The 14,846-nt window shown below is 37.2% G+C and overlaps 3 protein-coding genes across 3 annotated transcripts; 1 reads left to right on the top strand and 2 right to left on the bottom strand.

Annotated features, from left to right (window-relative positions):
- Nucleotides 1-1,881: 1,881 nt before the first annotated feature.
- LOC113701988 (uncharacterized) lies at nucleotides 1,882-7,789 on the top strand. Its single transcript, XM_027222917.2, has 5 exons — nucleotides 1,882-3,095; nucleotides 3,197-3,258; nucleotides 3,396-5,237; nucleotides 6,612-6,741; nucleotides 6,896-7,789. The coding sequence occupies exons 1-5, from the start codon at nucleotides 2,945-2,947 to the stop codon at nucleotides 7,615-7,617; spliced, it is 2,907 nt and encodes a 968-aa protein (XP_027078718.1). The 5' UTR covers nucleotides 1,882-2,944; the 3' UTR covers nucleotides 7,618-7,789.
- Nucleotides 7,790-8,254: 465 nt separating this feature from the next.
- LOC113702127 (uncharacterized) lies at nucleotides 8,255-9,248 on the bottom strand. Its single transcript, XM_027223133.2, has one exon. It carries the CDS (start codon nucleotides 9,128-9,130, stop codon nucleotides 8,444-8,446), a length of 687 nt encoding a protein of 228 aa, XP_027078934.1. The 5' UTR covers nucleotides 9,131-9,248; the 3' UTR covers nucleotides 8,255-8,443.
- An 857-nt stretch (nucleotides 9,249-10,105) lies between these two features.
- LOC113700444 (chloroplastic group IIB intron splicing facilitator CRS2-B, chloroplastic) lies at nucleotides 10,106-14,088 on the bottom strand. Its single transcript, XM_027220895.2, has 9 exons — nucleotides 13,884-14,088; nucleotides 13,416-13,641; nucleotides 13,211-13,295; nucleotides 13,033-13,100; nucleotides 12,142-12,192; nucleotides 11,953-12,026; nucleotides 10,853-10,911; nucleotides 10,696-10,772; nucleotides 10,106-10,391 (listed from the first exon to the last, which is right to left on the bottom strand). Exons 2-9 carry the CDS (start codon nucleotides 13,620-13,622, stop codon nucleotides 10,275-10,277), a joined length of 738 nt encoding a protein of 245 aa, XP_027076696.1. The 5' UTR covers nucleotides 13,623-13,641; nucleotides 13,884-14,088; the 3' UTR covers nucleotides 10,106-10,274.
- Between the last annotated feature and the right edge of the window lie 758 nt (nucleotides 14,089-14,846).

The following is a 14,846-nucleotide window of genomic DNA, read 5'->3' as shown; positions in this document are numbered from 1 at the left end:
ACATGATGAAATAAATATAACTAAAGTAGTCAAGTTTTCACTTTTGGCACAAATACAATCACTAATTCATTATTGTGCTTGTGCTTTTTTAAGAAAAAATGTTATTGTATTAAGTGTAATTAGGGATTTAGTATAAATGTATTAGTAAATTTAGTATAACCAATTAATAATTTGTATTAGTACACATATATAATTATTAGTATAATTAATAATATCAATTATATTATATATACTAATAGACATTATATAATACATATAACTAATAATATCATTATCATAAGTTTGTAACTAATTAAATTATATATTATATATATAATTATATACATATATATTTTATATATTTATTTTTTAAAGCGGGTGGCGGGGCGGGGGATGGGGTGGGGGTACACTCCCCCGCCCCCCGCCCCATTTCTAAGTGGGGGGAAAAAATTCCCCCCGCCCCCGCCCCTTCCCCCTCCCCATTAGCCCTCCGCGGGACGGGTGACTACCCCATTGCCATCCCTAGCTCGGATGTCATTGGAGTAGCTCCTTTGAGTCCTGAGGTTGTGTGCTCGAGTTGTCCTTCCTACCATCCTGCGTGTCCTTGGGGGCGGGGTGCATAGGCGCAAGAAGATTAGTCCACCAAAGAGTTGAGATACTTCCTGTGTCAAAAAAAAAACAACTTAGAGATATACCCTCGAAGCTAAGCTATTTGCCTAATTTCTCCCCTTCGGCTAAAATTAAATTGAGAATTAAGTAAACAGACACATAATTTATTTTGTCCTTTTCCCTTTGTAATGAACTCTAAAATGGAATTTTTTGTTAGTACTGCAATTTTTAGATAATATGTAAAATTCTAATTTGATTGTAATTTTAGTCTTTTTTTAAAACGACCATGTTACATCAAACAACATGACTATCAATTTTGAGAATTTTTTTGAAACGTAATAAAAACAAAAAAATGTTGAAAAAATGGACAATTTTTATGTAAAACTACGAGACATGTTAAATTCACACCGTACACTATAACCTATATTAATAACTTGTATCATCACAATAAGACTTCATTAATCACTCTTCTTTTAACATACACCCAATAACCTAAAAATGATCTACTAGACGTTACTACTCTTCCAAAAAGGGGAAAAAATTTACTATATGTTTAAGAAACAAAATGCACCCAAAGATAAAGCTTGTAACGAACCAAATTGAGTCAAATACTTGTTGTTCAGTTTTGCTCATATATTATACAAACGAGATTAGAGTTCGACCCAAGTATCAAACAAATTATAAGTATTGATCAATTTTAAGTCGTTTATTTATATAAATATTAAAGTTTGATTTCACTCGTTAAACAAAATGAGTCGAATTTAAGTTTGAAGATAATTTAATTATATTTTTAATAAATAATATATTATTCAGAACAAGTTTAATTACATTTCCTGGTTTTAAAAAATAAATAATACTAATTTATGTATAATTACTTTTTAAATAAAATAAAATATATATTAATAATATTAAATATATTTATATTTGTATTTATTTATTTTTATATTTATATATGTGTTTAAGAATTTTCAGAAATAAGTTTGTGTTCGATTATTATGCTTAAATTCAATTCGATTGAACATTTTTTTTTTTTGAATTCGAAGGAGCTAAAATAAGCATATTTATGTTATGAAGGGTCGCTCGATTCATTGGAAGCTCTACTCAAAGGCCAAGGCTTTCAATTTGTATAAGATGCGAGTTTACAACGAACTTTGCCTAAAGTAAGGGGATCGTTGTCCAACCAAACGAACCAGAGTGCAAGACATTTGTTAGCATTCGGTGACATCTTTCTCCATCCCCATCTCTGAAATGTAAATGTTGACAAATCCATGAGTCCGCGTGGTTGCTCTGCTTGTCCCTTTCTATTCTTATCATACGCCTACTCTCCTTCACTAACTCACTCACTCTCACTCATCCCTCCATATCCTCTCTCCCCTGTCTTCACAGTGGCACAGTCCCTATTCACAGTAAAATTTGTTCAGAGCAGCCGTTTTCACAGACGGATTTCCTTTACCTGCAACCGTCCCTGCCCCGAGTCCTTCACAGCACAGCCTTTTCTCCCTTGTTCCCTTTTGTCAGCTGCTAAAATCTCTGTAAAAACTCTTTCTTTCATTCATTTCTTTCTTGGGCCTCAAAATATACAACTCCCTGCTCCTGCTATTCTGAGTCCCCTTTGATTATCCCTTTTAATTTCAAAAAACAATCAATCATCAACATTCAACTCTATAATAGTACTTAGAGTAGTACTTGTACCAATATGTCCAACTACTACTTGTAGTACATCTTTTTGAACTACAGAAAGCTTACGTGGGGTATATATCTATAGAGAATACTAGTGCACTAATCTGAGATGGCGGGGTACGAATGGGTAATTTTTTTTTGAAGGGAAACAGCAAGCTGAGGTGAAATGTGTCTGCTTTACCTGGTCGAATTTCCGTTGTTTAGCGACTGTTTTCTTGTGAAACTTTCTTATACGTTATCTAAGGTTCACTCTCACCAGCATTGACCGGCATTCTTGTTTGTTAGTATCTTTGAGATTCGTTTATTTTGGGTATTTCTTCTAGGATCTTTTCACGCTCTTTCTGTCTTTTGGGGAAAAATGTGATCTTTGGAGGACAAAGATAGATATTGGAAGTGTAAGATATAGACAGAAGGGATTCTTTGTTTCCATTTATCTCTTTGCTTTCTACTGTTGCAAGTATTTTGTTAGGTGCATTGTTTAAAGATGAGAAGATGAGAAGTCGGGGTGTTCAGTGATAACCAGAAAAAGTTTGAATACTGGGGTGGAGGATTTTTGGGCTAACATGAGAATAAATGTGGGATGATGTAAAGCTTTTCGGTGTTTTATGAAGAGGATTTTAGATAGTGTTTAGAAAATTGGGTTCGAGAGGGGTCTAGTGTGTGAATTACTGGAGAAATGAGTGAAATTTCAGGGCAAACGACTTTAGCCATTGTGGAGAAGAGGCCTCAGAGGCCTGGTGGGTGTGCCGGCATCCTTTTTCAGGTATTTGATTGGAACAGGAAGTTTGCAAAGAAGAAGCTTTTTTCTAAGAAATTGCTTCCACCAGGTTAGCCTTTAGTCTTAACGCATTTTTGTTACCTCTTGTTTTGTTAACATGCTTGTGATATATGCGTTATAACACGAGATTCGTTGTTAAAATTGTGTTAGTTCGTCTGAGAAAGTCTTCAAAGAAGTTTGGAGTAGATGAAAAGCTGCCAAAGCTTCGTTTGGTATGCACTATATCAGTTAATTTTCAGTGCTTTGGTTTAATGATTATTTTGGAATAGTGACCACCACCTAGAATGCTTGTTTAGTTGCTTTGCTGGTTCTAATTATTCGGATACCCTTTTTTCCATGAATGACATAGATTGCTGATGAGAACAGTGGTGGATTTCCTTATATGAAGAAGAATGAGGGCTGTTGTAACGGTGACACTGCACAAAAGAATGAAATGCGAGCTCCTGGATTGGTTGCTAGACTCATGGGTTTGGAATCAATGCCTGCTGTAAAGCAGGATAAGTCAAAGAAGACTTTGTTGTCTGGGAGTGGAAGCGATAAAGAGGAATTTGTACATAGACATGGCAGGTTTGAGAGGGAGGAGTTGATTGCAGAGAAAGGAGAGACAAAACAGGAGTTCAGGCCTCAAAAGCTACAGAAGACTGGACTAAGTGAGAGAAAGCCAGTGACTAAGTTTGGATCTGAGGCATTGCAAATAAAGCATATGTTATCAAGATCGAGAAAGCATCATCAAAAACTGGTTTCTCCAGTAAAAAGTCCCCGAAATGTTTCTGGTAGGAATGCATCTCGATTTATCGGCGCTGCTACTAGAATTTTGGAACCTGGGTTGCAGAGGAGTAAGTCAAAATGTGCCCTTGCTTACTCGAATGCTATTGATCACCCTCCTACAGCAGATGCCTTCTTGGTGGAGGCAAATGATGTGGAGTCATTCCAAGATGCTAGGTGTTTTCAGACTTCTGCTAAGCCACTCAATGGGCAGTCATCATCTTGCACAAACTGCGGTCATTCGCTTGGTGGAGTGAGTACAGCAGAACAACAACCGGCTTTATCATCTGTCTCACAATTTGTGCATCCTCCTTGTCAGATGTTGGAAAGGGAGAGCGGAAGACTTGCCATATTCTGCCCTGAGCTAGAAAAGGGTAAAACTGAAGAGGGTTCCCAGTTGTATGCTGCTGCTGATATGGAAGGTAGACAGCCTTGTGCAAACTATATGCCAGAGATAAAGCTTCTCAAGAAAGCAGGTCAAAGACTGTGGCAAGCAGCTAGTCCACAAGGTAAGCTTCAGAAGGATGTATCTCCAGCTTGTTTAAGGCACAAGACGCAGGGGCAAGATCAAATGTTTCAGGTGAGGGACAGGTTACCTTCAAGATCGAAGTTAATTAGAGTGCAGAGCAACAGAGTATCAGCAGCAGCAAATGCTACAAATGAGACAACAAATTTAGTTTTACAGAAGCAAAACATTAGCAACCATTCCCATTTGAGGATGTCACCGAAACAGGATATCTATCGACTTGATACAGATCAGCGATTCAGAGACAGGGGGCATGATTCCTTATCTCCACTGCAGAAAAGAAGATCATTGAATAGTTCTAGGCAAAATGAAGGTTCTAGATTTGTCAGCTCTACTTTGGTCAAACCAACCAATATAAGATCTAGTGCAATTTCAGTGAAAGGCAGGTCTTCGACTAGTCATTCAACTATTGGACCCTGCACTAGTATTAGATTGGCACATCTGCAAGGAAGCATAAATGCTGATAGTAGCCAGAATGATAGTGATGTTATCTCCTTCACATTTAAATCCCCAATGAAGCGTAAGACAGGAATTCATGCAGATATGGAAGGAAAAAGAAATCAAAGTGGTCCAAATAGTGAAGGTACTCTAAGGAAATTATCATTGAATGAAAATGAGGGGAAAAGACACTCTCTCAAATCATTTCCTTTGAGTGGAGATAGTCTTGGCGTACTTCTAGAACAAAAGTTAAAGGAACTGACTTGTCAGGAGGAGGATTCTGCCTTTGGGGATACTGCACCTAGAAAAACCACTGCTGTGATTCTGCAGGAGTTGATATCTGCCTTAACAACAGAGAGACCGTCTCATTGGGATCAATTAGTTTATGGAGTCAATAACAGGGACAGCTATTTACGCTCTGATAATCAGCAACTTGACGATAAAACCTTTGCTGCTTTCCAGGTTTGTCATTCCTCTTGTTGGCAGATTGTAATGAAACTTACCTGCTGGATTACTCCTTCTAATTAACTCAATAATTGTACTGAGAACATGATATTTTATCTCAGATATCATTACAATATTTGCACACGTGTTTAATCATAAGATAAATAGAGGGTTTTGAAGGATGGAACTTGATTTTCTCTGTATTCGTTCTCACTTAAATAAGGAGGTAGCAATTCTCAACTTAAAACTTTTTAAGTACCTCTTTGTCGAGGAAATGTCCTGTTGCTCTTCAACTCTTGTATGGTAAACAGGACATGGGTTCACATGAATTATGGCAATAAGCAGAAAATGAGTTCATGTTGAGTGTTGAAACAAATTTAGAACAAATTCATTGACAAAAGTTCCTATTATCATCTGCGGTTTTGCTAGATAATTCCTCACTCTGATATACCGTCCATTTCTTTTATGCAATTCATTCATTGAGCTGCCAAATATAATAAACATAATTTGAGCAGCACATGATTTTGTTATGTGATTAACTAGTACTACTGTAGTACTCACTTTTAGCATGCTACATTTAGAGATGCTCCCAATCAAAATTCATGTTATATAAATTGGAAATGCTAAGAGCTGTGGTCTATGTAGAGAATGATTGAACTTAAGCCTTCCTTTCTTGCAGTGGACTTGCTCTCCATCCAAAGCAGATAAATACCGATGTATATTTGTACAGATTATTTGTTTCTTGCTTATCTCTTTTTGGACTGACAAGCATATAATACCTCTAGGGGAAGGGGGAAAAAAGTAAGAGGGATAACAGCTTCTTCATTGTTCAGCCTTGTATGCTGCATATTAAGTCAAAGTGGTATGACAAAACAAGTTCTTGATAATTTAGAAGAATTCATTGTGCTGCTTTTACAATGAGTAAAGGAAACTGTTTGAAGGTAGGTATTAGTGAGTTTGGCAGTCAATTCAACTATTAGCTTGAGTGCACATTTTTTGCAGAAGAGATTCTCGTTTCATTAAGGGTAAAACAGTTTTCATATCTGTTGCTGGTCACTTTTTCAGGCTAAGTACATTGATAACTAAATGAATTGCTTATTTTATTTGTCAGGAATGTGTTAGAATATTAAGATAGTATTTGCTACTAGTGCGATTTATTTTGATATTCTGGAAGGCAAATTAAGTGGCATGTACAATTACATGGACTTGAGTTTCTTTGTCTCTGTGAAGGAATGGTGACTTCCCTCATTAATACCAATACTAATGTATGTTCAGATGTAATAGGATTTTTTCTCTTTTAATGTGTTTTTGTTGACATGCCCTTGTTAGACGGCATGCTTGATTGGAGACGATTGTCCACCTATGATCTTTATTTTGGTTTTCTCTTCACAGGCCAAACCAAAATCAACCAAGATTTCAGTTGGATATCTACCTAATGGTGAACATCTAAGCCCTGGATCTGTTCTTGATGCCTCTTTTTCCAATGACAGCTTTGCCTCCAGTAGTCTGGATGATGGCTCAAGTAAATGGCTCTCAAACTCTTTGCTGTTGAAAAGATTTCCAGTAAATAGTCTGTTGTTTCACTTACAATAATTGTACATCTTCTAGATGTACTCAGCAAAGATCTCAAATGCTATTTCATTTCTTATTATCCAAATATTTGCTTCTAATTCCAGGGTGCAATCTGGGTATGGAATCTACGGAATACTATGAAGGACAACGTCAACTGGAGACTGATGCAGATCTTTTGGACTCTGCATGCTCATTAAGCATGGGAAAGTTCTATAGAGAGTCGGTAACCCATCTCCTCAACAACATTTCTGAAGTTTTTAGCGCTATAAACCTTGCCGATGGCCATCTGAAGGGAAGAAAGCTCACACACGCAAAGGAGGTCATTTTGAATGCTGAACTGGTGTTCGTAAACGCAGCTCTGCCTGATGCAGTTGTTAATGGAGGCTTTTCAATCAGTCATTTTGTCCTTAATGAACTGGAGCTGCTAGCGAGCGTCATGTGGACAAACTTTAGTGGCTTTGCTGCTTTTGATATTAATAAAGAAGGAAATCAACTAAAAGGTTTTGTGTTTGATTGTGTCATTGAATATTTGGAGTCGAGATTTGCCCGATATTCAAACTCCGGATTCAATGCCTGGACAAGACTTCCTCTCCGCATGAAAACTGAAATGCTGATATGTGAGATTGTTGAGGAGGTTGGAAGGTGGGCAGGATTGGCTGGCCTAATGGTTGATGAACTAATAGAACAAGAAATGAGTCACTCTTTTGGGAAATGGACTGATTTTGAGCTTGAAGCATTTGAGACAGGTACTGGAATCGATCAGCAAATACTCCAAAGCTTGATTACAGAGGTTGTAGTTGACTTTATATGCTCCAGTGCAAGCTAAGGCTGCTAAATATGGACTTGCTAATGGCCATGTACCCTCTTCTAATTGACTCCTCCTCTCTTCTTGTTCCGGTCCTAATGGCATTATTTTTGTAGAAAGTAATGGATTCAAATTGGGTACTCTTTACTACAACAGAAGCTATTGAATCTGTAAAAAGTATTGTATTGCTAAATTACCTTTCTTTTCTTTTCTTTTTTTTTTCCTTGCCCCGTTTATCCTATTTGAGAAGCTGCATGTGATGGGTAATACTTTACCTTGAACAGCTGATCCTGTACTTCTAGAAAGGAAAATCTAACAGGGAAACAAACGTGCCGTATCTAGTCCAGCCATACGAACAAAGTGGAAATTGAGGAAACAATAATCTTTCGTGGAAGCAACGTTAACTAGCAGGTCTTAATTGAGGCAGATACCTGTAAGTAAATGCTCATCAAGGATTTGGTAACAGCAGTCACTTTTTATGTAAACGAACAAAACGGCTCTTTAGCAACGGAACGAATAAATAACTATTATAAGAAAATAAAAAAAAAAGAATGTGATTATGTGAATCAATCCGTATCATCACAAATAAATCCAATATTCTATGTTACACCAAATCACTGTGCTCTGCTCCTACACAGTAGAAAATCCATCAAGAAAATTATCTTGAAAGAATCTTTCAGGTGATAAACCTTTTCAAGTCAAAGAGTCAAATCCCTCTCAAGGAGTCAAATCCACCTTCGGAAAAAATCAAAGAACAAAAAGTAAACTAATGACAGAAAAAGAAAAATCATCACATGAAGAGGGAAGAATAGAATCATGGCAAAAGCAAAAGCAGCCCACTCCAAACTCAAAACTGCCTATAGCCCAAAACAGTCTTGCCGATTCCTCTTCCAATCCTTCCTCCCCTGTTTTCTGCATTGATAGCATTTCTTGCATCAGAAGCCAACCCTCGCAAATCCTCCATACTTGCATAGCTCTTCCTAGCCATCAATCCTCCACTCCTTTTCTCCCCTGAATTCACAGACTTACTCCCTCCCAGCTTCCCCATAATCCCATCAAACCTCCCAGAGTTCCCGCTTTTCGACCGCAACGGAGGGGTCACTGACTTCTCCATTGTAGGTGGCAGAGTAGGCAACGGTGGCGGCTTCCGGTTCTCTTTCCTCAGTGCCGATGAAAAATCGGGAACAGATTGAGTCAAGACAGAGGATGTTGATGTCCCTTTTGGCCTTTTTGGTGGTGTAGCAAAAATCCCTTGAAATTTGACCTGTTTCTTTGGTGGGGTTAGAATCAATTCCTCTTCTTCAAGAATTGGCTGCTGCATACTCTTCATTCTCAGCCTTGATTCTCTGAGAGCAGCATAGTCTTTATATCTCGGCCCTCTTTCCATGAAAAAAGACTCGGTAGTAGTCAATTTCAGCATTTGAGGCTGATCAGAATTAAAGAATTGGGAGAGGATTAAGGAGTTCGGATCAAGGGCAGTGTAGAAAGAAGTGAGAGATTGGTTGTGTTGCAGAGAGGCGGAGGTCCCTGCCATTGTCGATGGTAATCTGAAGAGATTTTATTGATGGATTTTGTAGTCCAGTCCAGTTTTCGGAGTTTCTAAGAGGTTTTGAGTTCACAACGGTCTAATAAAAGGGGGGCTATTCAGAGGCCCCACGTTTTTCCCCAACGTTAATATTTAGGTAGGTCCTGTTTATGTTGGAAAAGGCAAACCAAATCACAGGAAGAGTGGACTACTTGGGATATTTTTTTTTTTTTTTTTTTTTTTTAAGGAGTGGACTACTTGGGATTTGATCGCATTCCTTTCTTTTGTACTAATCATTTCTTTGAGAGATTAGAAAGTGAGAAACAAAATCTCTTTTATGTGCCCACCAAAAAAAAAAGAAAAAAAAGGAATAAAAGAAATAGAAAGGAGTACTTTGTGATTAGTACAAAGCTAGTGAAGTTTTGTCTCCTGCGATGTGCTTTAGAAATTGTTACCACATCCAAATTTTCAGGATCCTATGCATTACTAGAAGTTAACTTCTGGGAAGCCACTACCTTTTGGGTTCATTGTTTTTGTTGGATGTCTTTCCCTGTTTGGTACCAGGACGGCTATCAGTTCACTCTACAAATGGCTGCTGCTGGATTAGATTTACTTGCGATGCTGCTGTTTCAGTGCCGAACAAAAATTGTTAACGTCAACATACCTGAACTGACGTTATATTTGCTACTAATTTATGAACTGCAAAATTGTGTAATGCTCATATTCTTGCGAAACATCTACTTCTTTTCGGTGAGAGAGTTGTTTTATCCGCTCAAGTTCTTCCCGGCTACTGCTATCTTAATAAGTAACTACAAAGGTTTTCTTGATTTGTACGTTAATGAAAGATTGCATCTCACTGTTTCGGCAAAGTGTCTTATACCTTGAAAGGGTGCCAGTTGGATGAATGTTTATGTCTTCGTTACAGACCTCAAAGGAAAATAGCGGACAAGGTTTACAAGACAAAAGTACCAGAGAGAGAGATGCTAGTAAGAAACAAAGCTATTGAAATCCATTTACTTGAGACATCAGCCTGCATGTATAAAGTTACTTTTGGAGCTGATTCCAAATAGAGTCCAGTCTCAATTGACAGCTTTTCCTACAATATATTCTGCTAGATGACATCTCTATACAAAATTTGTTGGCTTCAATTGTGTTATACTTTATGATATTTGTATTTCTGCCCAAGATTAAATCTTGTAATTCTACTGTTGAATCCTTCCTGGATCAGGGCTCTAACAGCTTCAACACCCTGTTCCAGCGCTGCGTCTATCTGCAAATTATGAAAGAAAGTCATTAGCTCCAAGCAAATGTACAGTTGATACATAGCTGCAACAACTTAAAGTTTATCTTCGTTCCGGTCCACGAATTCAGCAGCAGACGAGCAGTACTTCTATGGGGAAATCCCAGAAAGAACAGAAAGTGTATTAGCATTATAGACCTATACTTTACAGTATACCGTAAGGGGGATGGTCATATGTAACCTTTAATGAGGAATCAAGTCCATTTTAACACTATGCTCTTCGTAACAGAATAAACAACCTAATCCTTGGTATAGGGCTGACAAAATCTTTTACCTGCTCTCGCTCCACTGTACTGAACTTCTGAAGTAGAAAAGCCTTCATGTCCATGGTACCAGGTGGATTTCCAATGCCTACAAGAGAACGTGAGTTTGACCTCAAGCTTAGGACAAAAGTATGTTATTACCACAAGCATGGAATCCAAAATACTAACCAATGCAAAACCGTGGAAATTCGCGACGGCCATCCAAATGCTCCATTACGCTCTTCACCCTGTGACAGAAAAGCAAAAACTGTGGCTATCCTAATTCAGCAGTAAGAATGACAGGTAGTTAAAGTGTAATGCAGAAAGAGCAAGCATGCCACATAGTAAGACTTTCTTTTTTTCGAAAGAGCTACATATTGAGCCTTAGAACAGAATATATATGATCTTTGATAGCAGCAACATGATAAGATTCCAACATTTAGATTTGAGGGCTCAACAAGGATAATTATCGTCATATCAGAAAATGCAAATAAAAAATATTTGAGAAAATTCCTCAGTTAATTCACATAACAGTGATACAGGAACAGAGTGTCTATCTACATATTTACACATGCAATATGAACTAATCAATCAAGTATTGGGAAAGATGAAGGCAACACACCTTATTTCTGAATGATTATAAACTAAATGCAGAAAAATGCCCTACAACTTGGCTAATTACTAACACCATGTCCAAGTACACAAAGTGATTACCGACAACATTTAAGATGAACTGAAGACCGTCACATTGATGGTCAGCAACTTCTTCACCAAATTCAGGTGTTTAGTTTAAATCAAAGAACTATTTCTAGTTGCCTAAAAAAAATTTCTAATTGCCAACATGGCAAACAGGCGCACTGCTAGCAGACTCTTCAAGCTTAAGAAAGAAGCTGGTTATCGGGGTCGAAGTCCCATCAAGTAGAATGGCATTTTAGGCCGCTAAATGAGCATGTGTTACTGACCAAGCTAAATGGAAATAGTCAAAATTCTAAGATGAAATATGTGATACTTCAATTGAGACAACAATGACTTGTTAGCCTACACATAACTGGGGCATTTAGAGACTGTTAACTTTTTAGTCTTCTCTTCTATAATCTGAACTTCATTTGCTTGCAATTTACAAGCACATATATTTTACTTGAAAAAAGAAGAATTCAGTCAACCACACATGCACTCCGAGGTGTGAGGAGATTAAATAAAGTCAACTGACACAAAGTGTGACAATAACATTTTAGTTATCTGGAATTTTATTTATTTATTTTTTATAAATCATTGTCCAATAACTATACCCATTGTGATGACCATGACCTCCTTTGGGTTGAAGCCGTAAAACACCATTTGGTAAGCTCATCTCGTCATAGACCTACAAAATGATTAGATGGCTCAGAAATATTTCGTTAGAAAGGAAAAACATGCATCATCAATCTCACACCACATTAACCAGAAAATGTTAATAGCACATGGTAAAAAATGCAAACCAGTAGGATGTGGCGCAAAGGTACTCTGTAGTATGCAGCAAGTGGTCCAACCTAGTAAAAAATAGAATGAACAATGATCTAGCAATTAATTACTTGAGACGCAGGACAGCAATTAAGCAGAAAGTCAGGTTTTCTGATGCCAATCATATGAAGTGAAAGATAACAGTTCAGAACATCAAGAGTAGAATAAGAAACAGATATCTAGACAATTTTAATAAGGCTGTATTAAGTTGCCAAGCAGTCGTTGATTGCTATGAAAATCTAAAGCAGCAAAGCAAACTGCAAACAGCAAGTAAAAGGAGCAGGGTGCAATTTAGAGAAAGCAAGTCAAGCTTAGGGGTTTAAAGACAACGTCCAATCACAATAGGAAGATGTTAATTTGCACAAATGGATAGGGAGAAAAACTTGATGAGGAACGAAATATTACTGCATAAAAGATATGCTGACCATTGATATCTTCAACGTTTATGCAGCTGCTAATTTATTGACAGTGCAAAGCAAGATCTAAATCTATGGTCACATGTGTCCAACATTTTCTCACATAGAAATATTAACCTTAAAAATTCGAGTGATTGTTTGAGTGCTACAACAAAGGGTCAAACTGGTTTCGGGGTTTGTTGCAGAAATATATTATAAGATATTTCTTTAACTGAGAAGAACAATGTTGTTTGAGTTTATCCTTGTGTTGCAATGGTTAGCCACTCTCAAAAGTTTGCAGCTAATAAATTATGCTGGTGTTCAATCATATTGGGTTTTCAAAATCAAATACAACAAGAATAATAGTAAAAGTAGAAATTCATACATAATTGTTGTCCAAAGAACCAAGTACCAATACATTGGACAATTTAGAATACATATACTCCTATTAAAAACAAATGTCGAAGAACATACTGATTCACCACTATAGTTCATGTACGCCTGAGGTTTGGCCAGCAAGACCGGAACTTCTCCAATAGAACCTGCATAGATTAAGCCAAAAAGGTTTGAGCAGCCATATAAACTGCCCTACGAGTATAGAATGAAGCTAATTCAGACAATTTGCCGAGTATGTAGTGAGCAACATAAGCACCTATTCCCACCAATGCCTTTGACTGTATAGTGTTCATCACAATGCCTTCTGCTTGGGATATGCAATCTATCATTTCAAACCCAACCTAATACAAACAAAACAGATTACATATGCTCAAAATGGTATTTAGCACTTGAACAAATAATGCACGAAATTATCAGGAATGCACAACAACCACCCAAAAAAGAAATGAACTTGTTTATACATTGTGGCGTGTCCCGTGATATTTATTTCCGGGGTTTCCCAATCCAACAATAAGCCATGGGGTATACTCCACTTTAACCCCATTGGATTCTGGCAATGAAGCCGAAACACGAAGCCTTGTTGGAGCTAAATGCCGCAGATGAAAGCAGGGTCTTCTTGGATAAGATATATTAGTACAAGTTTTGGGCGCAGATATAGCGTGCAACATTGACCTTCACAACAGAAATCTGTGAAACCAAAACAGTTAGTTTGTAAAAATCCAACCATTAAACCACAGAATCCAACCAGACCAAACTTACTAAGTAGAAATTCATTCGATACAGAAAATGGGCTTGCATTAGAATAGCAAATACAAAAGAAAAACAGAGGATACAAAAAGGTACCACTGCAAATTTAAGCAATAACCAATTGCAGTGACAATCAGCAGTTAGCAAACAGCAATGCCCAAAAATTTAAGGGATAAACTGACCTAAAAATCCAGAAACTTATGATAATTGAGAAGTGTTAGGGAATCAGTTGGAGATGTAAAGTTTCAGCCCGCCACTGATTTCTTCCTCAAACCAGGGGCTGGAAGCCTGGAACAACTGATTTTTCATTCTTCTGCTGTTATCTATTTGCACTCGTAGCAGTGTAGAATATATGTTTTCGTTTTCCTTTTCCCTGATATTTTTGTTCCCGTAAAATGTAGTCCAACCACATGTTTTATAAGCAGTTTGTAGGTGATGTCATTCCATCAGTGACCAATAGGTCCTAAGTTCGAGTCTTTGCTTTGCTGGATTCCTTCGTGCACATATCGTGCTTGGGCCGGACTGGGGCGCTTGGCCGGGCCGCAGGGGATTAGTCAGACCCCGTAAAGATTAAACCGAACACATTTATCAGTAGTAATGATTTTTTTTAAAGTAGCAAAAAAAAAAACCTTTACATTTGTTGCTAGCACACACATATATATATATATATGTGATAGTAGAAAATTATCTTCAATGTAGGATCACTGTGGTAAATCTCAAACAAGCAGTTGCACTACCCTTTTCCCAAATCATGCTGCATATCATATCGTTATTTTATGGGTCAAAATTTGCAATCCATTTAGTTTCTTACAATACAATCACAAAAGTTAAGACCGCACAACAAATGCAAGACACCCATTTCTCCTTCTTATGTTTATATTTATATCATAAATTTCAATTGTTTTTTGCAAATGAACTCTTACTTTTTATAGGAGAGGAAAATAGGTTTTCTATTTTTTTTTTCATATTGTCCCAGACTAGTTGTTTTGCTGCAACGTTTCAACTTTACCAGAAAAAAATGCTTCAAAAAAAAAACTTTACCAAAAAAAAAAAGCTTTACTAACACGCAATAACGTATCAAAACTTTCCCGATAGACAAATTGTATAAATTTTGTAAATCAAGTATGAGCTAAAGAGGATTACTA

This window comes from Coffea arabica, chromosome 7e (assembly GCF_036785885.1).
Source record: "Coffea arabica cultivar ET-39 chromosome 7e, Coffea Arabica ET-39 HiFi, whole genome shotgun sequence".
NCBI lineage: Eukaryota > Viridiplantae > Streptophyta > Magnoliopsida > Gentianales > Rubiaceae > Coffea > Coffea arabica.
This window is presented reverse-complemented; position numbering and strand designations above follow the sequence as displayed.

Excerpts from the sequence above, each read along its gene's own strand:
- LOC113701988 (XM_027222917.2), top strand. The coding sequence starts at position 2,945 with ATGAGTGAAATTTCAGGGCAAACGACTTTAGCCATTGTGGAGAAGAGG. Across the intron at positions 3,096-3,196 it reads TAAGAAATTGCTTCCACCAG|TTCGTCTGAGAAAGTCTTCA; the intron begins GTTAGCCTTTAG and ends AAATTGTGTTAG. Across the intron at positions 3,259-3,395 it reads AGCTGCCAAAGCTTCGTTTG|ATTGCTGATGAGAACAGTGG; the intron begins GTATGCACTATA and ends TGAATGACATAG.
- LOC113702127 (XM_027223133.2), bottom strand. The coding sequence starts at position 9,130 with ATGGCAGGGACCTCCGCCTCTCTGCAACACAACCAATCTCTCACTTCT.
- LOC113700444 (XM_027220895.2), bottom strand. The coding sequence starts at position 13,622 with ATGTTGCACGCTATATCTGCGCCCAAAACTTGTACTAATATATCTTAT. Across the intron at positions 10,773-10,852 it reads ATTTCCACGGTTTTGCATTG|GCATTGGAAATCCACCTGGT; the intron begins GTTAGTATTTTG and ends GTTCTCTTGTAG. Across the intron at positions 10,392-10,695 it reads GTACAGTGGAGCGAGAGCAG|ATAGACGCAGCGCTGGAACA; the intron begins GTAAAAGATTTT and ends CATAATTTGCAG.